Source organism: Nuphar pumila, chromosome 17, assembly GCF_984573655.1.
Source record: "Nuphar pumila chromosome 17, dmNupPumi1.hap1.1, whole genome shotgun sequence".
In the NCBI taxonomy this organism is placed as follows: domain Eukaryota; kingdom Viridiplantae; phylum Streptophyta; class Magnoliopsida; order Nymphaeales; family Nymphaeaceae; genus Nuphar; species Nuphar pumila.
The window spans coordinates 58,579,025-58,603,792 of record NC_143265.1 but is presented as its reverse complement, the minus strand read 5'-3'; the positions used below and the strand labels follow the sequence as shown (position 1 = coordinate 58,603,792).

The 24,768-nt window shown below is 36.0% G+C and overlaps 1 protein-coding gene across 1 annotated transcript in view; it reads left to right on the top strand.

The window, feature by feature from the left end:
• Nucleotides 1-20,202, top strand: part of LOC149811996 (asparagine synthetase [glutamine-hydrolyzing] 3-like) — a 208,426-nt gene extending 188,224 nt beyond the window's left edge. The window contains exons 3-7 of the mRNA XM_089993909.1: nucleotides 17,097-17,231; nucleotides 18,587-18,667; nucleotides 18,776-18,862; nucleotides 18,956-19,063; nucleotides 19,841-20,202. Coding sequence (XP_089850035.1) covers nucleotides 17,205-17,231; nucleotides 18,587-18,667; nucleotides 18,776-18,862; nucleotides 18,956-19,063; nucleotides 19,841-20,002 — 465 coding nt within the window. The 5' untranslated portion in view covers nucleotides 17,097-17,204 and the 3' untranslated portion in view covers nucleotides 20,003-20,202. The remainder of the gene's footprint in view (nucleotides 1-17,096; nucleotides 17,232-18,586; nucleotides 18,668-18,775; nucleotides 18,863-18,955; nucleotides 19,064-19,840) is intronic.
• Nucleotides 20,203-24,768: the final 4,566 nt, after the last annotated feature.

The following is a 24,768-nucleotide window of genomic DNA, read 5'->3' as shown; positions in this document are numbered from 1 at the left end:
CTGAGAGAGGTCTAGGAATGTATCACAAAAAGGAGGCACGAATGGAGGGGATGCTTTGGGCGGAAAGATGAAGGACCCACCGATAGGCGGAAAGGCTCAGGGTGGCAAGAGGCAGCGAACCCAAGAGGGACGTCATCATGGTGCGCATCAAGGACAACCTCAGCAGAGGCAGCAACAGGGGAAAGCCCAATCAATGTGTCATAGATGTAATGAAAGTCATCCTCAGGGTTTTTGTCCAATGTTCAAGAGAGTTTGCTACAGGTGCCAGCAGCCTGGGCACATCGCTCCCTACTGTTCAAACCCGCCAGCAGCTCAGGGAGGACATCAGCAGCAACTACAACAACAACAACAGACACCTCAGCAACCACAAGGCCAACGAAAGACCAACGGGAGAGTTTATGCCGTTACGACTACTACACAGGACGATCAGACTCATCTGGTCTAAGGTATCTTCCTTGTTGTCAATCGTTAGGACTCGTGTGATAATTGATTTTTGGTACTACTCACATTTAGTACGTTTTAATTTCGAGGACGAAATTCTTTTAAGGGGGTAGGGATGTAATAACCACGATTTTTTTTAAAACTTATGTGATTTGGGCCTGGGATCCAAGTCGCGGATCCGTGACCCATAAAGTGGTCTTTATATATATATATATATTTATCTCGTAAAACATATATGTACTTACATAAGTGCAAAAATTTTAATTAGGTGAATTATTCAAGAGATAACTACGTATATAGTGTATATATGGGCTTGGGATCCACATTTCGGATCCAATACCCAGATAGGATACAATGGATATAGGTAAAATACCCTATATATTCGTATACATGATTAAATATATATAAAAATATATATTATATGAGTATTTTTAGGGGATCCACGATTGGATCCATTTGGATCCAATCCGTGGATCCATACCAAGTGGGAGGCAAGGGTCCAAAGTTGCGGTCGGGTTTGGATCCCGAGCCGCAGGTCGCAGACCCGGACCCGGCCCTCTCGTTAACAAAAAAAAGGGAAGCCCTTAGACCCGGGTCGGACCCGACCCGGATCCGTAACCCGGTAGGGTTTTTAAACCCGATATCGGGTTGTTGTTTTCAAAAGGGGAAAGAAAGGCAAGAATTGTTCCCTAGGCACGATTCCTGCAATACCAGAAGGGAGGCTGGGGGGACGGCAGGCGTAACCGAAACCCCGCGCCTCTCGGCAAGAGGGGGGGGGGGGGTTGGCGATAAAAGGGAGGTGGAAGAGGGGGGTCTCACCCTTTTCCTTCATCTCTCTCTCTCTCTCTCTCTCTCTCTCTCTCTCTCTCTCTCTCTCTCTCTCGTGTGTGCGAGCATTGGGGAGGTGGAGGTCGCCGGAAAGCCGTAGCCACCGGCAGCCACGGTAGGCATCCTGTCACGGCAATGAGAGGAGCATCGCCAGCCGGCTCTGCTTTGCGTTCCCAGCCTCCGATCGCCGGAAAGATCGCCAGAAAAAACATAAAAAGGTACGGGTTTTTCTTTTGGGTTAAGTGAGGAAAACGAACATGGATTCGATTTCCATGAAGTATTTTAGGGTGAAAGCATCTGGGTGAGTAAATCCAAGCATTTACTCTAGGATCCATAGACGAAATCCATGTGTATTCATTTTTTTGTATGCTATTGTAGAATAATACTCGTGTAGTGGTGTTTTTACATTAAAACAGAAGGTTTGATCCATAAAAATAAAAATAAATTGATTTTCTTATGTATGTGCAGGCTAGTAGTTCTGATCCTTATGAAAAACCCATATTAGGGATTATTAGTGCTTGTAAATCTGGAAATAAAGCCAAAAACATGGTTGAACGTAAGTTATGAACTTTATAAACCTGAGTATGTTTGAGTTATGCAAGCATACTTGCTGTTCTGAATTTTTTTTTGGGGGATTTTGGTATGCTGTCAGCAATAAAAAAAAAATTATTTTCGGAACCTTGTGGGTTGGCTGTTGGGCCAATTGAATCTGGCCTAGCGTACCAGGTCCTGCCAGGCATGGGTGGGGTCTGGTCGGGCTAGACAAGACCCAGCAGGGTGCTCGATGGGCCCCTGGCAGCCCAATCGAGAGGTTCAGCTGGGCATGCCAGACCATTGTTGGCCCCATTCCAGCCTGTGGCCAGATTTTTCTTCTAGCAGCCCCTGACAGGTCGACTTGGGTGCAGCCGAGTACTTGACTGGGCATGGATTTATAGAAGAGAAATATTATATTCAGATTCTTTTTAGTGTGCTTTAGCAGTAGACAGACCCAGCCGACTAGGTTCGGCTGGGCCAGTTGCCTCTAACTGGATGTAAGTTCTGCAAAGGAAAAAGTTTTGTGGTTAGTATGAAATATAAATTGTGAAACAAGGGTTTACAGATTCAAAGAAAGACTTGTCTGACAGGTGGGTGCATGTTGGGTTTCGGTTGAATAGCCAATTTCAAGAAAAATCTTATATAAACTTGATGTTATTTTAAATCCATAATCCGACTCATAGTGTGTGTTCTAAATTTCCAGACCCTAGTTGTGGGCAGATAAGTTGTCTTTCAATACATGTTACGAATGGAAAGTCTCATGTTTTGACTATGTATACCTCTACTGGTGTTATGTATGTTCCACATGCCTATTGGTGATGTTAGGCTTATTTAGGGTGATGTTCCTTATGTGCTTAAACTTGATAAATAATCCTTGTTCGAAATTATTATTGTAAGTTGTTGAGAAATTCGGTTTTGATGTCACATAATATGATACACTGTCTCATTTGATTTTATATGATATGATAATATGTTCTCTTGAAATAATGTTATATTATGACTGAATATGTTTTGCCATAAATCTAACGAGTATTTGATGCAAGGATATCTCACCCAATAAGGATGGAGACTTCCTGTTCAAGTACAACTATGGTGCAATCATACTCCTTGAAGAAAAAGCTTGATGAGCCATGCTTTCCTAAAGTTCAAATGAAGAGATCGGCTACCTCAAGATGAAGATTTTTTTCTTCTTTAGAGTCATAGGTAACAGAACCTTCAGGAACTTGCATATTGCATATTACATACTCATTCATAAACACTATATCATAAAAGTATACGATAGTTTCAAAAAGCTCCTTTTTGAAAACTAATAAGTGTACCTTCTTACAACCTTTCATGAAAAAGATATTTTGTCATATAATAATTGTACCTTATACTATATACAAGACAACATGAAAAAAGGAATGTAGGAAAAAGACAAAAACATAACATCGACTACATGGAGAAAACAAATATAATATGTTTTTGAAAAGAATTTAGTTTCCCTCTTTAAAGAAATATTTTTTATAAGAAGAAGACAAAAACATAAAATCGACTACATAAGAAAAACAAATAAAATATGTTTTTGAAAAGACTTTAGTTACCTTCTTTAATGAAATGTTTCTTAATACAAGAAGAAGACAAAAACATAAATCGGCTACACATAAGAAAAACAAATAAAATATGTTTTTGAAAGGACTCTAGTTACCTTTTTTTCATAACCATAGAATGTTGACTTACTTGAAGTCATCATTCTCTCTACAAAGCATTAAATGCCTTCTGTAACAAATCCCTGTTAATATCCTTCTCAAAGAATGTCGACCTTCTTTTGGTCCTTATTCTCTCTGGAGACTTTGAAAAACACAACATAAAGAAAACACTTGACATGACTATGTACAAATAAATATCTCAAAGCACTCATAGTACTTACACTCATTTAAAGTAAAGAAGTACTAATGTACCTCAAATCATTAATTAGAATAAAGATAAAACTACAACCCAGCGTTTAATGTACTATTGTAAGAAATAGACTTTTTACATAAAATATGTATTACCTAAAATATTACAACGACTAGTGTACCCTCTATTTCACCTTTATGGAAAAAGGCATTCTCGAACTTCTCTAAAAGATGTTTTTGAAATGACATAACATTTCACATTTCAAAAAGTTACAATTCCAAAATGTAACGACTACTTTTTATAAGCTATATAAACACACTCAAATAAACTATTCAAACAATGGAATGGAATAGACGTGTGAGCTTACAAAGAGAAAAATTTCTATTCGTGATTTAAAAAGAGAGCCTTGAAAAAGAAAGAGAAAAAGAAAAAGAAAGAAAAGAGAAAAAGTCAAGTCCAGCTCTTTGACAAAGAGTATCATCTGAGTGACAAACAGATCATTCTGAGAATCCTTCATTCGTGCATTCATATCATTCTGAAGGTTCTATAGGAAGTATTGTAACTCTGTTATTCACTGTATTCCTTCTTTGTTTAAAGAAGTAGACCTCTGTGAAAGAGGGTGTTGCCCTTCTCTGTTGAGAGAAGAAGACCTCTTGGGAAGAGGGTGTGCCCCTTCTCTGTTGAGAGAAGAAGACCTCTTGGGAAGAGGGTGTTGTACTATTTATCCGGTGACTCGGATGTTATAGTGGAAATCTCAAGTGGTTTGCTTGGGGACTAGATGTAGGTCTGGATACTGACCGAACCACTATAACTTCTGTGTTTTATGTGTTGTGCCTTATTGCTTAATTATTTTTATTTTATCGATCATTATCAAATTTCACTATTCACCCCCCCTCTAGTGGAATTTCATTTGGTATCAAAGCGGGTTTGCTGGTTTCGACGTAACAAGTCTTCCAGCACAAATGGCATCTATCTCTTATGCTCGTGATATTGAAGGTCAACACGCATCTCGTCCTCTTTTCTTGAATGGTTCCAACTATGGATATTGGAAGTGCAGAATGGCTATCTTTCTCAAATCCATAGACTTTGCTGTATGGAAAATTGTTGAGCATCCATACACATCTCCATCCGCAGACTATAACTTATGGTCTGTAGAAGAAAAGAAAATGGCAAACCTAAATGCAAAGGCTATGAATGCCTTATATTGTGCCATTGATCAGAATGAATTCAACAGAATATCTATATGTGAATCTGCATATGACATTTGGCATTCTTTGGAGGTTATTCATGAAGGAACCAACAAAGTAAAAGAAGCCAAAATCTCATCTCTAGTTAGAAAATATGAGTTGTTCAAAATAAACAAAGATGAACCCATCACAGAGATGTTTACCAGATTCACCAATGATCTGAAATCTCTGGGTGTAACATATTCCCAGACTGAAAAGGTGAAGAAAATCTTGAGATCTCTCACAACTGATTGGGAGAAAAAGACTACTACTATTGAAGAAGCTCAAGATTTATCTAAGCTTACATTGGACGACTTAATAGGCAATCTTATGGCCTATGAAGTCCACATGAAAGAAAGAAGGGAAGAAGAGCAACCAGTAAAGAAAACTCTAGCTTTCCCAACCCTATCTGAGGATGAAGACTCAGATAAAGAATCAGAAATTGCGCTACTTACCAGAAAATTCCAACACTTCATGAGAAGGAACCGGCTTTCAAACAGGCATAAGGAAAGAAAAGATCTTAAAGAAGATCCCATGTGCTTTCAGTGTAATAAGCCAGGCCACTTAAAACGTGATTGTCCCCTTCTCAAAAGAAAGTCCAAAACTGAGGAACCAAAGAAGAGGTTCTTCAAGAAAAAGGCTCTGCATGCTCAATGGGATGATTCAGAACCATCCACTAGTGAAGAGTCAAGTGATGATGAAGCCGAAACTGCAAATATGTGCTTCATGGCAAACGAAAGTTCGGTAAGTGAAATCTCTGATTTTTCCTTTGAAGAACTTCTAGATGCTTTTCAAGAACTATTTGAAGAATCTAGAAAATTGAGTTTCAAAAATAAAGTTTTAAAATCTGAAAATTTAAAGCTTTCCCAAGAGAATGAAAAACTCAGCAGTGAAAATTCTGAGTTGAAAGAGAAAAATCTTATGCTTATATATGAAATTTCTTCTACTAGCTCCAAAACTAAAAATATACAAGTAGAAATTTTAGAGCTAAAAACTAAAACTGAGAACCTCATGAAAACGGTTTTCAAGTTTACTAAAGGTAAAGAGAACTTGGATAAACTCTTATCCTCTCAGAAGGTCTCTTTTTACAAGAATGGTATTGGCTATTCTCATTTCAAAAAACCTTCTTGTATGAATCAAAAGACCACGTTTGTGAAAAGTTCATCTGAACCAAATAAGGAGTATTATAATGATAATCTTTCTAACTCCCCTAAAGATATAGACAAACCCAAATCCAAATGGATATGGGTTCCAAAGTCTAACAAAAAAGGACCCGATTGGGTACCAAAAAGGAGATTTACTTAATGTTTTGCAGGCTCCAAAAAAGAAGAACAGATGGATACTAGATAGTGGATGTTCAAAGCACATGACAGGACATCCAGACCTCTTTGTTGTTCTTCATCATAAAGAAGGAGGAACCGTCACCTTTGGAGATAACAACAAAGGTTTGATAATTGGTATTGGAAATATTGGTAACATAGATAAACCTCTTATCAAAGACGTTCTCCTTGTTAAAGGCTTAAAACATAACCTACTAAGTATCAGTCAAATGTGTGACACAGGTTATAATGTTAGCTTTAATCATGATGCATGCCTCATAGCTGACATCAATGAAAACATCATCTTAAAAGGTATAAGAAAGAATAATATATATGAACTATACCTAGAAAACATCACAGAACATTGCCTCATAGCTAATAATGACACTCAACATCTATGGCACATGAGAATGGGTCGTGTTAATTCTAAATACATGTCTAAACTAGCTAAAGATAAGTTAGTACGTGGGTTACCCAACATATCTTTTAAAAAGGATTATTGTTGTGATGCATGTCAATTAGGAAAATTGTCAAAATCTTCTTTCAAATCAAAAAATGTCATTTCAAGTAAAAGACCTTTAGAGCTTCTCCACCTGGACCTTTTTGGTCCTTCTAGGGTAGCTAACCTTAATCATAATAGATATGCTTTTGTCATTGTAGATGATTACTCAAGATTTACTTGGGTAATATTTTTGAAAAACAAAAGTGACACGTTTTGTCAGTTTGAAATCTTATGTAAAAAATTACAAAACAAAAAATCTTGTTCTATTGTTAAAATCTGTAGTGACCATGGAGGAGAATTTGAAAATGAACTCTTTGAAAATTTTTGTAACTTGCATGGTATTTCTCATAACTTTGCCTTTCCTAGAGCTGCACCTCAAAATGGTGTAGTAGAAAGAAAGAATAGAACCCTTCAGGAATCTGCCAGGACTATGCTCCAACACAATAATCTTGCAAAATCTTTTTGGGCAGAAGCTGTTAATACTGCATACTACATAACAAATAGAGTTCTCATTAGACCCTTATTAAATAAAACTCCCTATGAACTATTCTATGACAGAACTCCAAGAATAGACTATTTCAAAGTCTTTGGATGTAAATGCTTTATCCTAAACACAAAAGATAGCCTGGATAAGTTTGATGCTAAATCTGTTGAAGGCATATTCTTAGGATATTCAAGTCATAGTAAAGCATACAGAGTTTTCAATAAGAGTCATAATACTATTGAAGAATCTATGCATGTTAGTTTTTGTGAATCTATTGATCAATCTGTTCATATACAAACTAATGATGATGATGTTGAAAGTACAGATTTATTTTTAGATAACACAGCTAAGTCTAATGAAGATGATCATCAAAGAACCTTTGTCGATATCAAAGATCATCCTCAAAAGCAGATTTTGGGAGAACTAACAAAGAGGGTTCAAACTAGAGCTCAGCTAGAACGGATTGCAAACATGGCATTCATTTCTCAACTTGAACCAAAGAAGATTGATGAAGCCATCATTGATGAGTTCTGGATGCTAGCCATGACTGAAGAACTGAATCAATTCCAAAGAAATGATGTTTGGGATCTTGTACCTAGACCAAAGGATCATCCAATCATTGAGACAAGATGGATCTTCAGAAACAAGCTAGACGAAACAGGTAATGTTATAAGAAACAAGGCCAGACTAGTAGCTCAAGGATACAACCAGGAGGAAGGTATTGATTTTGATGAAACATTTGCTCCTGTTGCTAGACTTGAATCTATTAGAATGCTTTTAGCATATGCAAGCTATATGGATTTCAAATTATATCAAATGGATGTTAAAAGTGCTTTCTTAAATGGTTTTATAAATGAAGAAGTTTATGTAAAACAACCTCCAGGATTTGAAAATGAACAATACCCAGATCATGTTTTTAAACTAAAACGTGCTTTATATGGTTTAAAACAAGCACCTCGTGCTTGGTACGAAAGACTTAAAACCTTTTTATTAAAAACTGGTTTTTCTGTTGGCAAAGCAGATTCTACACTATTTGTCAAAGTAGTGAATAATCATACCCTAATTGTTCAAATTTATGTCGACGACATCATCTTTGGATCTTCTAACAGCACTCTCTGTGAAGATTTTTCTAAGTCCATGCAGAAGGAATTCGAAATGAGTATGATGGGAGAACTCACCTACTTTCTTGGACTGCATATTAAGCAAACCAAGGATGGAGTTTTCATCAATCAATTTAAGTATGCTCGTGAACTTCTGAAGAGGTTCAACATGAACTCAACTGCTTCAAAATCTACTCCTATGAGCACTACTACTGTGTTGGACAAAGATGAAGATGGTAAGTCTGTTGATACAAAGGTATACCGAGGTATGATAGGATCACTTCTTTATTTAACTGCTAGCCGTTCGGATATAATGTTTAGTGTTTGCTTGTGTGCTAGATTTCAGTCAAATCCAAAAGAATCACATCTTAAAGCTGTAAAAAGAATAATGAGATATTTAAAAGACATAGTTGATTTTGGATTATTCTATTTAAAATCCTCTATATTTGATCTAATCTCATACAGCGATGCTGACTTTGCTGGAAGTAAATCTGACAGAAAAAGCACAAGTGGAACATGTCACATGCTAGGGCACTCACTAGTATCATGGTTCAGTAAGAAACAAAACTGTGTATCCTTATCAACTACTGAAGCCGAATACATTGTTGCTAGCCTAGCCTGTACACAAGTCATCTGGATGAAACAAACTTTAAAAGATTTTGGTTTAAATTTTGAAAATACAACTATTTTCTGTGATAATACGAGTGCTATAAACCTATCTAAGAATCCTATTTTACACTCACAAACTAAGCACATTCAAATAAGACACCACTTCTTAAGAGAACAAGTCTTAAACAACATAATTAAACTAGAATTCATACCCACTAATCAACAGTTAGCAGACATATTCACTAAACCATTAAAACATGAAGACTTCACACGAATTAGAAGAGAACTAGGAATATGCAAACTAAGTGACTTATAAATTAATCACACTTATTATAATACCTCTTATAAGTTTTGTTTAAATCTTAAATAGCTTTCCTTCTTATCGATTTTTGTTAGTCAAACTAAGTTTCCATATTCACGTGCTCTTCATATTCTTATAAGACACATTCTTTATGTCTTTCAACTTGTCATCTTTGAAGTACACATCCATTATGACTCCTTGTCCTATCTCCTTTCTCTCATATTCATAAAAAACTAATTATATTAAAAGCTATCATAACAATGTTCACATCACTCAACTCCTTTATTATTTTTGTCCTTTTATGAAAACTTTTCTTACGATAAATTGTTTCACCTCTCTACTTAGTTTATGAGAACTCATACTTTTCATTAGTTAGAATCGAATGACTCTTTTTGGTCCTTTTACCTTTTTCTAAAAGATCTAGTTGCTATATTCTCACGTAAATTGTTTTTACTATATCATTTGATATATCATAGATTACGTACACTCTATTATATCTCACGTAAAACTTTACTATATCATTTGTTATATCATAGCCCGGCAAACTATCTATTATCATCTCTCTCATATACAAATTGAGCCTCCATTCTTGTCAATTCTTGTTTAAAACTTAACCTTATTCTCTAATAACTATGAACTTTCTCAAATCGAGCTTCTTTAAGAATATAAACAATAATTCATATCAATCACAACATTATGTCTTTCATCAATCATGTTTTTTTTATTACTTCTTTATCCTACACAAAAATCCATATATGTCATCTCATTTCTCTCTATGACAACTCATAATTATTACTCTTCACTCATAAATATTTCTTTGTCTCCTCATTTCATCTCTCGAATACATTTTTTATTATATATTTTTGAATCCGACTCCTCCATGTCTATTCTTATTTTTAATCTATCATTTATCAATTCTTATATACTTTTGACTCTTTCTCCTTTTTGTCTCATCATCTCTCTTACCACTAGTCAAAGTCAAAATGTATCCTTCTCATATCTACGTATACTCATAAAAATTACAAATATGAAAACACATTAATCATGAAACATTTTTTTAAGGCACTCTTTTCTTTAAAATGTCATATCTTTCAAAGTACACATCACATGATCACCCTATGACCTATTTCCATAAAAACTATTTCTATATTAAATAAGCAATCATGACTTTTCTTTCCATCTGTGACCTTGCCTCTCTCTTATTGTATATCTCACTAAAATCGAGAATCATTAAAGTCTTGTCTCCAAGCAAACCTTTATTTATTCTAACTCTACTTTATGTCATATCTAAATCAAGTAAATGTTGTCCTTTATCACCTTTCTCTCTTCTCTACATATCCATATCATCTTTTTATGTCCTTAACTCTCCATTCACGAATTTAGAATCCCTCCACATAGAGTAAAAAGTTGCTTGTTTTATTAGGCCATTATTTTCAAGATCAATCACTCTTTTTTTGGTTCAACATGACACCCCATACTCTATTAATGACTTCTCTCACTAGTCGATAAACTCACCAATAGTAAAATCTATATATTTCAATAACTATGTCCTCCTCAATCTAATATAATACACTATCCTCAAACATTGATTTGATTTGTCATTCACAAGTCTCTTAACTTACTACTAACGGATTTCCTTATTTGACTAAAATCTAAAAATTACTCACTTCCAATGTCATTCATTTCATATCAACAATTATTTTCTTCTTTCTATTTAATCAATTGGTTCATCTCTTACCATTCCATTCAAACTTTTCTATCCTTATACAAACTTTCTCTCGGTTCAAGCTCCTTTCTCTCCTAGTGCTTTATTTTCAAGACATTCGATAATGGCTTCCTCCTCTACCAATGTGATCACCTCCGCAGATCTAAGGTATCCTGATTTGTTTCACAACTACAACTTACTCTGCTCTCGCCCCATTCATGAAGGTAAATTGATCAACTTTGACAACTTCATGCTCTTTGACTTAGACACCTATCTCCCTGAACTCAAACCTCTCATAGGATCTTCATCCTCAGCTGCCTATTATCCCGAACTAGTCCGATTGTTTTATACCAACTTCTCTACTGATCATGAACAAACCTCAATCACCAGCAAAGTTCGAGGACAGCTGATGATTTTCGATGCTTCCGACCTAGGTAGAATTCTAAACCTACCTTGCACCGATACCGACCTCAACACCATAGTACCAATCGAACCATCGGTACTTAGAAAAATACTTCTCTACACCAATTGCTACCAACTTCCGTGGCACATGAGGAATCTCCAACCTCATGCTCAGCTACTTGCCCAGATTCTTCTCCACAACATCTATCCCAAGCTTCTCCGCCAGGGATTAGTTCCTCGAAAAATCTCTCTTCTTATCTACGCAATCTTTTCTTCTCTTCCGATAAATTGGTCATCCATTCGTTTCGACCTCTTTATTCGTTATCAGAAATTCGAGCCCCTTCTTTTTGGGTGTTTCATAACTCCCATTCTCAAATACTTCCAAGTACCACTTCACAACGAAGTCATCCTCCGTCCCTCTCAAGTCCTCGATGGTACCACCTTCAATCTAAGGTCCCTGCACATGCCCGACTCTGATGAAGCAGATCCAATATCTTCCTTCAATTACTTTTCTGCTATGATGGATATCGAGCAAACTCAGGATCGAATCCTTCGTAATCAAGCCCTGTTGCAGCAGACTCGCAAGCGGAATCGTGCCAACCGACCACATTCACCTTCTCCACCTTCGAGATAAACTCATTTTTTATCTGTAATAACTTTTAAATACTTTCGGTCTGTAATAATTTTTTTTTACTCTGATCCCTCCTTTTTGTCCATGACAAAGGGGGAGAAAACCTATCTCCATTATTGGAGAAATATTCTCTTTAAACATTATTTCAAACTTTTTTATCATATTATTATTTCTATGCATAATGTCTTTTTGACAGGAGGAGCATATTTTGTCATCATCAAAAAGGGGGAGAATATTGAGAAATTCGGTTTTGATGTCATATAATATGATACACTGTCTCATTTGATTTTATATGATATGATAATATGTTCTCTTGAAATAATGTTATATTATGACTGAATATGTTTTGCCATAAATCTAACGAGTATTTGATGCAAGGATATCTCACCCAATAAGGATGGAGACTTCCTGTTCAAGTACAACTATGGTGCAATCATACTCCTTGAAGAAAAAGCTTGATGAGCCATGCTTTCCTAAAGTTCAAATGAAGAGATCGGCTACCTCAAGATGAAGATTTTTTTCTTCTTTAGAGTCATATGTAACAGAACCTTCATAAACTTGCATATTGCATATTACATACTCATTCATAAACACTATATCATAAAAGTATACGATAGTTTCAAAAAGCTCCTTTTTGAAAACTAATAATTGTACCTTCTTACAACCTTTCATGAAAAAGATATTTTGTCATATAATAATTGTACCTTATACTATATACAAGACAACATGAAAAAAGGAATGTAGGAAAAAGACAAAAACATAACATCGACTACATGGAGAAAACAAATATAATATATTTTTGAAAAGACTTTAGTTTCCCTCTTTAAAGAAATATTTTTTATAAGAAGAAGACAAAAACATAAAATCGACTACATAAGAAAAACAAATAAAATATGTTTTTGAAAAGACTTTAGTTACCTTCTTTAATGAAATGTTTCTTAATACAAGAAGAAGACAAAAACATAAATCGGCTACACATAAGAAAAACAAATAAAATATGTTTTTGAAAGGACTCTAGTTACCTTTTTTTCATAACCATAGAATGTTGACTTACTTGAAGTCATCATTCTCTCTACAAAGCATTAAATGCCTTCTGTAACAAATCCCTGTTAATATCCTTCTCAAAGAATGTCGACCTTCTTTTGGTCCTTATTCTCTCTGGAGACTTTGAAAAACACAACATAAAGAAAACACTTGACATGACTATGTACAAATAAATATCTCAAAGCACTCATAGTACTTACACTCATTTAAAGTAAAGAAGTACTAATGTACCTCAAATCATTAATTAGAATAAAGATAAAACTACAACCCAGCGTTTAATGTACTATTGTAAGAAATAGACTTTTTACATAAAATATGTATTACCTAAAATATTACAACGACTAGTGTACCCTCTATTTCACCTTTATGGAAAAAGGCATTCTCGAACTTCTCTAAAAGATGTTTTTGAAATGACATAACATTTCACATTTCAAAAAGTTACAATTCCAAAATGTAACGACTACTTTTTATAAGCTATATAAACACACTCAAATAAACTATTCAAACAATGGAATGGAATAGACGTGTGAGCTTACAAAGAGAAAAATTTCTATTCGTGATTTAAAAAGAGAGCCTTGAAAAAGAAAGAGAAAAAGAAAAAGAAAGAAAAGAGAAAAAGTCAAGTCCAGCTCTTTGACAAAGAGTATCATCTGAGTGACAAACAGATCATTCTGAGAATCCTTCATTCGTGCATTCATATCATTCTGAAGGTTCTATAGGAAGTATTGTAACTCTGTTATTCACTGTATTCCTTCTTTGTTTAAAGAAGTAGACCTCTGTGAAAGAGGGTGTTGCCCTTCTCTGTTGAGAGAAGAAGACCTCTTGGGAAGAGGGTGTTGTACTATTTATCCGGTGACTCGGATGTTATAGTGGAAATCTCAAGTGGTTTGCTTGGGGACTGGATGTAGGTCTGGATACTGACCGAACCAGTATAACTTCTGTGTTTTATGTGTTGTGCCTTATTGCTTAATTATTTTTATTTTATCGATCATTATCAAATTTCGCTATTCACCTCCCCCTCTAGTGGAATTTCATAAGTGAGTGTACTTGTGCATATACACATATGGAATTTAGATGCTTTTGCAGGGTCAAAATGGCATGGTTGTTCGTATGTTTTAATTGGATCGATTCATGAATGAACTCTTGCATTTGACACGAGTAGGTGCATGTCATGAAAACATGCATATAATGTGGGTGTGTGAATTTATGCTTATGCTTATGAAATTATTGTTTCGTGCACAACTTACATACATGAATGCGCATTGAAAAGCATGTGAAAAGAATGCATAAGTGGCATATTCTGTATGATTTTTGCTTATGAATGCAATGATGATCAAATTGGATCATCAGGGGTTGGGTGAGCCTCGAGAACCAGTTGTTCTTTGTTTTAGTTATTTTGATGCATTGCAACAAATCAAATATGATATTATTGTTTTACTGCACTGTTCTATGTTGTCACGGGCTGTGGTCCCGTGAAAAGCTTAGCATGCTGATGTGCAAGCTTATGTTATTAATTTTGCATGTAAATTGTAAATGTAAAAGAGATGAATTAATAACCAGATAAAAGAAAGTAAAGAACAATGTAATTCACTTTCTCCTTGATGTCCCTACTTTAGCGTGGAAATCTTGGATGTTGCGGTTTGGGAAAAACCGTGAGGATACAAAAAAACTCCGTGTGCGTTGTTGCCCTTGAACCCGATATTGATGTTCTTCTCCTGACCACGGTTTTAGGGAGAGTCTGTCACTTTTTCTGGGGGTGGTGTGTTTTGACACAGCTGTTGTTGTTTTGGTATACCAAGAAAGTGGCGTCAGTGGATGCTGTTTTCCCTGGTGTCCCCGACTTTGGATGTTGTTTTCCAAGGTTCCGATGGATGGTGTTGTTTCCTGATATCGGTCGAAGGCTAAGTTTGGAACCCGGTAATAAAATACAAATTGTGTGTGAAGTTACCTCGGGAACCCTACTTGACCTCGGGGATTGTGCTCGTTTGGTGTATCCGCGGGCAATGATAAATTAAAAAGAGGAACTTAAAGATTGTGTGCATTTTATAGGACATGCATATGGAAAAAGGGAAGCTTAAATGAAAGATAATAAGGGTTCATACATCGCACATAAATCATGCATATTCTTGCTATGCATTAGTTCATGCATGTTTACCTATTCACTTGGTTGATCTCTTTTGCATTCAAATGCCCTTATTGATTAAATTATAATCATTGTTACTTACTTAGTGTTCCCTCATGCTTAATGTTTATTTTATTTTGTATGAATGGTTAATTGCCTTATAATTTGGTTATAATTGTATCCTTCTAAAATATTACATGGATCTTATTTATATTTTTTTTCTTATTTGATTCATTAGGGAAACCTTTACGCAGAATTCTTCGGATTTTCGACCCTTTTCTTTTATTGGTTTTCCCCAGATACAGGTGATCAGTGAAATCGACTCGCTTTTGAGGGGATACGAGGGCCACATTTGTTTCAGACGGCTTCACTTACGGACATAGTGGCTCTACTTTTGTTTTCTTTTAGTTCTTCTTATTTTCTGCAATTTGTTATTTCACTTTTAACATTGAATATGAGACTCTTATTGATTAATTAATAAAAGAGTACAGTTGGTTGGTTATGGATGATAAATGTAAGTTTGTGTGGTGTTTAGTTATCCAACTGAAATTGGAACTGTAAGGACCCCAGGTCTTTGGGAAGTTTTCCGTAACTCTTAAAAAAAAATTCTGCATTTTTCAAAGGTACGAGTTGGGGTCGTTACATGGGCGGTGGCATGTTTGTAATTAGTTTTTACTTCTTGTGTAATGTCATACTATGTACAACACTTATAAATATTAAGTAAAATAGGGAAAACCCTATTGCCGTCGACCCCTCTCTTCTCTCTCTTCTCTCTTTACCTCATCTCTAACCCTTGCAGGTGGATATTTCTGACAAGATCTGGACCTTAATATTCTTGATAATAAACCCGGCACACATGCACAATAAGAACACTTTAGAACACTTGTGCACAAAAGCACAACTCACAAAAACTCACAAATGCACAAAGACATAAAAAATATTGGAATCACTTTATTGAGCACTTGGGCTTTTACTCAAAGCCATAAGAAAATACAAAGGGAGAGAGCCCCTATTTATAACAACCAAAAGGGGCCTTGGAGAGGCTTCACTCATAGACGTTGGAGCCCCTCCAATGGTCACAAATGTGACCGTTGGAGGGGCCCAACGTCTATTTGAGTGGGTCCCCCAAGGTACCTTTTGGTACTTAAAAAAAAGAAATAAAAAAATAAAAGGAAAGAAAAAAATAAAATTAATTTACAATCACATTCATAAAAGTGAATGTGCGTAAAACAGTGGAAAAGACTAAACTACCCCTACAGCTAAACAAATAGAAATATATATTTTATATATATAGTAAGTAGATACATATACGTATATATTAATATATGTATATGTATTACCTTATATATATATAATATATATATATATTACATTATTAATTACATAATTTAACAAGATTATGATTTTTTTTTATAATCCAATGAAAAAAAAAAACCATCGTCGATTGCGCCTTGGCTGGCCTCTGGTTGGTAAAACCCTTGAGGTCCCCTCACCCCCTGGCCCACTGGGGGAGTACACCCAGCTTCGACCTTTCGACAAGGGACACCACCTGTCAGTTTTGAACTTGTGACATCCTGTCAACTTGGTGGCATTCACAAGTCGCCCCACCAGATTAGTGGAGCCTTCGTGGGCATAAAATTATGATTTTTAGTATCTTTCTCATGGTAACTGCACTTGGAGTCTAAAAATCATGCGAGCGTTGTGGTTCTGCTATGTGATGTGAGGGTTGTTTATGGAATTAATAGAGTGATAAAGGAGACTGGAAAAATTAGACAGAACTTTACATATGGTGGAAGATTGTGGGATCTGATTTAACAAAAATAAAACAATAAAAAATCATTTTCTGTTGAAAATATCAACAATGTTTAATGCTATGCTATCTAAACACACGAATGCGTGTTTTTTCTGTGTATTAATAACTTCTTATTTGGTTCTGGTGCAACTGTTTTTCTCTTTTTTCCCTTTTCCAGATTAAAGCTCTTCATCTGTATGATTGCTTAAGGGCTAACAAATCCACCTCAGCATGGGGATTAGATGCTCGTCTTCCTTTTCTGGATAAAAATTTCATCAATATTGCAATGAACATTGATCCAGAGTGGAAGATGGTGAGCATGCTTTAGCATTCTTCATGAGATTGGATAAGATGGAACAAACACATCTTATGTTAACGTTTCTTATGCTTAAGATGAGATAATTTATGTTTTCTTCTGTTAATTAACATGCTAGACCTGTGGCAAGGGTGATTGCCAACTTGTTAGGCTTGGATCCCAATGCTTCATGCATTTTGCGAATGGGATGACAGCCAAAATGATGTTACATAATTTTCAATGTTAATTTTTTATTTGTTTTTCTGTTTCTTAGATCTTGTCATCAATCTTCTGCAAAGAATAAGATGGAACAAACACATCTTATGTTAATGTTTCTCATGCTTAAGATGAGATACTTAATTTATGTTTTCTTCTGTTAATTAACAAGCTAGATCTGTGGCAGGGTGCCTGCCAACTTGTTAGTTTTGGATCCCGATGCTTAATGCATTTTGTGAATTGGATGACGGCTAAAATGATGTTAAATAATTTTCAGAGTTAATTTTTATTTGTTTTTCTGTTTCTTGAGGTGGAGATACTTTTTTTTCTGTCTATGCCCTGCTGATTAGAAGGATTTGAGATGTCAAACCCATAGTTACCGGAAGTGCCTCCCTAAGAGGGAAAGCACACTTCCGAAGCAGGAAGCACCATGCTTCGGGAATCACTCTTCCCAAATTGCTTCATCCTTGTCGTTTCACATTTGTTTCCCTTTTGCTTCCTAATTGCTTCTCTCTTGTTTTTTTGTGTTTTTCATGTTATTATATATATTTTTTTGTTTCTCAGTCGCTTCCCACCTGCTTCTCCCTGGCTTCCCACTTGTTTCCTTCATGTTTCCTTTTTCGCTTCTCACATGCTTCCACAATCACTTCCAAAACAAATCCTGCTCCATGCTTCATGCAACTTTTAACACTCGCTTCCGCCCCGTGTCGCTTCCCATGTCCATTTCGCTTCCTGGAAACTATGATCAAAGTTCAAACCATTCATTCAAGTGTTATGGAATTTTTTAGCATCACAATAATGGTGTCCAAGAGCGAAACCCATAGACCAAGCCAAGTATAGAAAACAGGGTTTTTTCAGCACTTGACAAAAGTTTAGTGGAAATTTCAGGGACTATCATTCTGACCCTTACACTAGGCAGGAAAATGTTGGAGTTTTTCCTTTCCATTATCAGCAGCTCACGAGATCATGCTCCTGGCCTTTTCCTTTTAGGGAAACAATCCCTGGCCAGTTCAAAGATACAAGCTTGTTGTAGTCAAGGATGCACATATTTGTTACTCTCTACTAGTTTAAACGAACATTTTGCTTTCTTCTTTATGCATGCCTGAATGTACAAAACTTATTTCAGTTTTGAACTGTTTGTGTGCACAACATGACAGATAAAGCCTGACCTTGGTCGTATTGAGAAATGGGTCCTTCGATATGCATTTGATGATGAACAGAACCCATATCTTCCCAAGGTTTGTAGTTTCTATGCTTGTATAATTTCTGTATGCTATCAGCAGCAGAATGTGAGTAGATCAAACGCTAGTTAGCCTAACAAATTTTCTCTTCCTGTTCTTTTTCAGCACATACTGTACAGACAGAAAGAACAATTTAGTGATGGAGTTGGTTGCAGCTGGATTGATGGCTTGAAAGATCATGCCAATGCACACGTACTTTTTAATTGCATAGGATTCCTCAATTTTTATTTTTGTTGTCTTTGTTAGTTCAGTTTTGGAGTTAAATTCTTTCTACTTGAATCTTAGGTCTCTGATGCAATGTTGATGAACGCAAGTTATGTCTTCCCTGACAACACTTCTACAACAAAGGAAGCATACTATTACAGGACAATTTTTGAGAGGTTCTTTCAAAAGGTATTCATCGTTCTTCTTGAAGTTTGATTACTCAACATAAATTTGAAATTCCTTAATTTTATAAGTCTTTGTCTTCGTTCAGTGCCTTTCCTAAATCAGCACTAGAATGAGTAAATTTAATAATCTGTTTCCAGATATGCAATTCTGCATTCTTGTGTTTGAATATAATGGGTTTCAATTGACTGATCAAGCATAGAATTGGAGGATTTCTAGTTGCTAATATTTGAATGAAAAAGATGCCATCCATTCTTTTTGGGACTGATTCCGGGCTTATTTGGCTGGACAAGAAGGCCTGAGAGTGTCATCATTTTCTCTGTGTTCATTTGTGGGTTTTGATGATCATTCGTGCTACATTAAAGGGATAGGTTTCCAGTTTTGATGACCATTCACGATATATTTATGGGATAGGTTTCCCCATATTTTGTGGGACTGTATAAGTTAGTAACTTTCAATATTTGAAAAGGGTCAAGTTCCTCTCAAAAAAATATTTGAAAAGGCTTAAATGTACATATCCTGAGAAATCAGATCTTTTTATATTAGCTGTTTTTTCGAAAGTTTTATTGCTGTGTACATATTGTTTTGAAAAGCTTTTCCTTGTTTAAGGTCAATTGTTATGTATTGCCTTTTTTTTCGTCCATTATGGTGAATTTTATGTCCACTATGTGCTATGGAAGTTAAAAAAAGTAAACCTACCATTAGATATGTGAGGCTATTGTAAAAGTGGAAAGCTTTTTCCTAGCATAGCAACTAATTCGTGAGCTCTTTGCTTACGAACAGAGTGCAGCAAGGATGACCGTGCCCGTAGGACCAAGCGTAGCATGCAAAAGCAGTGGAATGGGATGCTGCCTGGTCAAAGAACCCGGATCCTTCTGGGCGGGCTGCTCTTGGTGTTCATGCTGCTGCATACAATCATACAGAAGAAGCAACTACCATCTCTAATGGAAAGCTTGGTCTATCACAGAAACTGCAAGATGGTGTAATAGTAACAACCTTATAACAAAAAAGCCTCAGCTTGTTTGTCAGATTCATGAGACGTCTCTTACTATTGAATTATGTATGGATTTCATACGCTTTTGAAAGACTGGATGCCTTTTGTAGTATTATGTAGGCTAAGCAAAAATAATAGTACGTTTTTTGTCACTTTTTATTGGTGTATTTGATTAAAGCTCATAGTCACAAGTGTCGGTGATACTTTATATATATCACGATAAATTCACAAACCAATAGATAAACGACTAAAATGTGATATTTTTATTTATATTGCAAAATTTTAATTTGTAGCGATTTTATCACCTATGAATTAAAAACCATAAACAAGTGAATCTTGAAGAGCAAAAGATTAATATGAGCAAGGTTTGTTTTTTTGCCTTCTGCTTTTTCGTGGAGGGTAAAGGGAGAGGCGAGACCTCTAAAGGTTTAACTCGAAATGTAAGTGGGCCTCAGGTATCCAGTTTCAACAAATTTTGGATTCATCCACTGCTGCCACGCATATGACAGACGCACTATTTGTTGATGCTGGATCAAGGTGATCAATGCCCACACTAGACTATCAGTAAGTAACCTTATCAGTATCATCATTTCTTTCTAGTCTCTAACATTTCTATCTCTTGCCCTAACTGACCTTAACATGTGAATGCATAATTGTGTTAGATCTTGAGTTTTCCACCAGACCCTACATGCAATAGGAGCGAAAAGAGAAGAAAAGAAGGTAGAAGAAGAAGATGATAGGGTGTTTTGAGCTGCAAGAGGTTCACATTTTTTCTTAATCATACTTTACCTGATTCTTGATATTTATACATAGGTTACAAAACAATTTGGTTATTGACACAGCAAGCACGTCAAACACAGTTTGGGTCTGGATCAGACCCAAACTAGTCCAGCCTATTTCACGACACTTAATAGCCTCCCTCAAGTTGTGCGTGGTCTTGCACCATGGACAACTTGTTCTTCAAAAACCAGAACCTGGTTTTAGTTAATCCCTTTGTAAATAAATCTGCCACCTGGTCTTTCGTAGAGATGAAGTGAGGCTCAATCTCTTTGCTTTCAACCTTTTGTCGAATGAAGTGTTGATCTATCTCAATATGTTTTGTCTTACTGTGACAAATAGGATTAAAAGATATTTTGATGGCACTATGGTTGTCACACAATAGGATAGATTTCACGATCTGTTCTTCTAATTCATTCAACAAATGCCTTGTCCAAGTAGCTTCAGCAGTTGCAGTAGCTATTGATGGGTATTCAGCTTCAGTACTTGATCTAGCTATTACTTTTTGTTTTCTACTGCTCTTGGACATTAAGTTTTCTCCAAGAAAGATGCAATACGCAGAAACCAACCTTCTTTCATCAGGATCTCCTGCCCAGTCCGCATCACTGTAGACTGTGACGTCATGCATGTCTTCTCTTTTCCAACTCTTCTTGTATACCAGCCCATCTCCAACTGTACCTTTTAAATACCTCAACACTCTCTTGACTGCATCCATATGTCCTGTTCGCGGCTCGTGCATGAACTATGATACTTGATTGACAGAGTAAACAATGTCAGGGCTAGTAAAAGTAAGATATTGAAGCATACCGACTACACTTCGATATCTTATAGGATCTCGGTACAAATCTCCAGCCTGGGAGCTGAGCTTTTGATGTAAGACACTTGGTGTAGGCAAAGACTTGCAATCTTGCATGCCAAATTTCTTCAACAAATTCAATGTGTATTTATGTTGTGTCAATGTCAAACAATCATCCTTCCTGTCTACCTCAACTCCAAGGAAATATCGCAAATCTCCTAAGTCTTTCATCTTAAATCTTTGACTTAAGAGTCTCTTTATTTCTTTAATGTGGCTCATTGAGTTCCCTGTAACAATGATATCAACAACACGGTGGTGATACCTTTGCCCTTGAAGATGAACAATGAGTGGTCTAAGAGAGATCGACAGAACCCATGTTTCTATATTTTTAGGGAGAAACTTTTAAACCACGAGCGTGAGGCCTGCTTCAAACCATAGATGACTCTTTTTAGCCTGCATACATGTGTGCTTGGGTCTCCCTCAGCATATCCAGGAGGCTGCTCCATGTAAACTTCTTCCTTCAAGTCTCCATGAAGGAATGCGTTTTTGACATCCAATTGACTCAATGTCCATTTATGCTTGACCGCTAAAGACAATATAATTCTTATTGTTCCCATTTTGACTACGGGACTGAAAGTTTCATCATAATCCTGGTCATATTCCTGTGTAACCCCCTTCGCAACAAGCCTGACTTTATATCGTTCTATGGTGCCATCGGGTTTGTACTTAATTTTGTAAACCCACTTGGAATCAACAACATTTTTGTCAGGAGGTCTGGAAACAATTTTCCATGTCTGACATTAATGAAGCGCTTCCTATTCTTCATTCATGGCCTCAATCCATTTGTTTGATTTAACGACTTGATGAAACCCCATGGGTTCATCATGCTTATCGACCTGAAATAAAAAGAGTTGAAGATCCATAGAAAATTTATTGTTGCTGACCCACCTGTCAATAGGATGTCTGATTTAATTTGAACTCCTCATGTTTCCAACATGCACATAAGTATCTGGTTCTATGTGAGAAACAGGAGGAACGCCTTTTTCTCTTTGCACGTAGACATTCCCTTTAAATTTATCAATAGGATGAGACTGTGAGTCTATACATTCTTCAGCATATGAAGCCCCATCTACCTGATCACCAAATTGAGGTAAGCACGCTTGGCCTGAGTCGATGTCATCTTGGTCGGCCGATTGTGTCTCATGAGTACATTGAGGTGAGCAATCACCATAAACACTTGCAAATAATTATGTATTCAGCCATGGATGATAAACTTCTTATCTGGGAATTATTTGACAGGTATTAAACAATATATCTCCAAAGTCATTCTCATCAAACACAACATTCTTGGAAATTTTAACATGCCTAGTGGTAGGATCATAGCATTGATACCCTTTGTAATCATCTGCATATCCCACAAACCTATACTTGGAAGCCTTTGGTTGAAATTTATTTATGAGAGAATCATCAATATGAACATAGCAAGTGCATCCAAAAACACACGGAACATTATAATCAGGCTGAATGCCGAAAAGAGAAAGATATGGTGAACTATTCTGTAAAATTGTCATGGGCAAACGATTTATAATATAGACTGTTGAATGGAATGCTTCTGTCCACAAACTAATGAGAAGATTACTATCATGCATCATGCTCATGGTTGTTTCAACAATATGCCTATGCTTTCTCTCAGCAATCCCTTTTTGTTGTAGCGTATGTGGGCAAAACACTTTGCGCTTTATTCCATTACTTTGGAGAAAATCAATAAAATCCTTCGATGTATACTCACCACCTCCATCACAATGAAGATGCAGAATATTGGTAGAGAAATGATTTTGAACAAATGCATGAAAGTTGTGAAATATGTGAAAAGTTTCAGACTTATACTTCATAAAGAATATCCAAATATAAAAAAAATAATTGTCAATAAAGATAAGATGATATCTACTGCCAGAAGGGGAACAAATGGGTGCAGGAAACATCTAAATAAATAATTTCAAAAGGTCTTGAAGCTCTTTTATTTATAAAATCAAAAGGAAGTACATGACTCTTACACATTTAACAACTAGAGTATTTTTTATTATTTTTCTCAAGAGTTAAACTTGATTTAGGAATTAATTTTCTTAAAACAAGTTTCTCAAGAAAGGAATGACTGCAGTGATCAAGATGGTCATGCCAAAGACTTGGATTATTATATTTGGAAAGACTAAAAACAGACTCAGGACCTAACACAGATAACTCAGACTGAAAAGACTTAGACTTCAATGGTGGCTTCAAGACGAAACTTGTATGCACAAATGGATCTTCCTTGAAGATGTACATATTTCCTTGTCACTCCCCTTCAGCGAATGTCTCCCTCGTTTGAAGATCCTTGACATGCACAGAAGATGGAGTAAATTCAACATAAGAATGTGTATCATCAACAAGTTTAGACACAAAAATAATGTTTTTTTTATGTTAGGAGCATGAACAACATTTGACAAATTGAGATATGATTTTGACAAGGGAATGATTGCATCTCTAATGTGAGAAATATGATGGTGAGATCCATCTCCAGTGACAATACTATTTTTACAAAAGTAAGAAATCGAGCTTGAGAGCTTACCAACATCCCCTGTAACATGGGTTGCTGCTCCTGAGTTAACATACCACAATCCTTGGTCATTCTGGTTCAAGTGCAACCTAGACAATGCTGCCAACAAAAGTTGTTTCACCTCCCCATCGATTTTGATAACATTATCTTCCTTCTTGCTCTCAGTGTTTTGCAACTTTCCTTTATTTTGAGGATTAAACCAGCAATTTGCTTTAATATGTTCCTTTTTATTGCATAGGTAACACGTTGAAACATCTCTTTGATTTTGGTTCCTCACATTAGAATTGAACGACATATTGGGTGTGGGAAGCAAACCTGGACCTGTAAATCTGCCATGAGCTCTTCCTCCTCTAAAGCTATTTCCTCCACGATCACGACCAAAAGAGAACCCAGTAGCTAAAACATCTTGGAAATCAGATTAAGCACCAAAATCTTCAGCAATACCTTTCAACGGCATTTCATATTGTAGAAGTTTTGCCCGGAGGTCCTCAAATGTGGGAAGAATGGGTAAGCACAACAATGATGTCACCAAGACATGATAATCTGGGCCC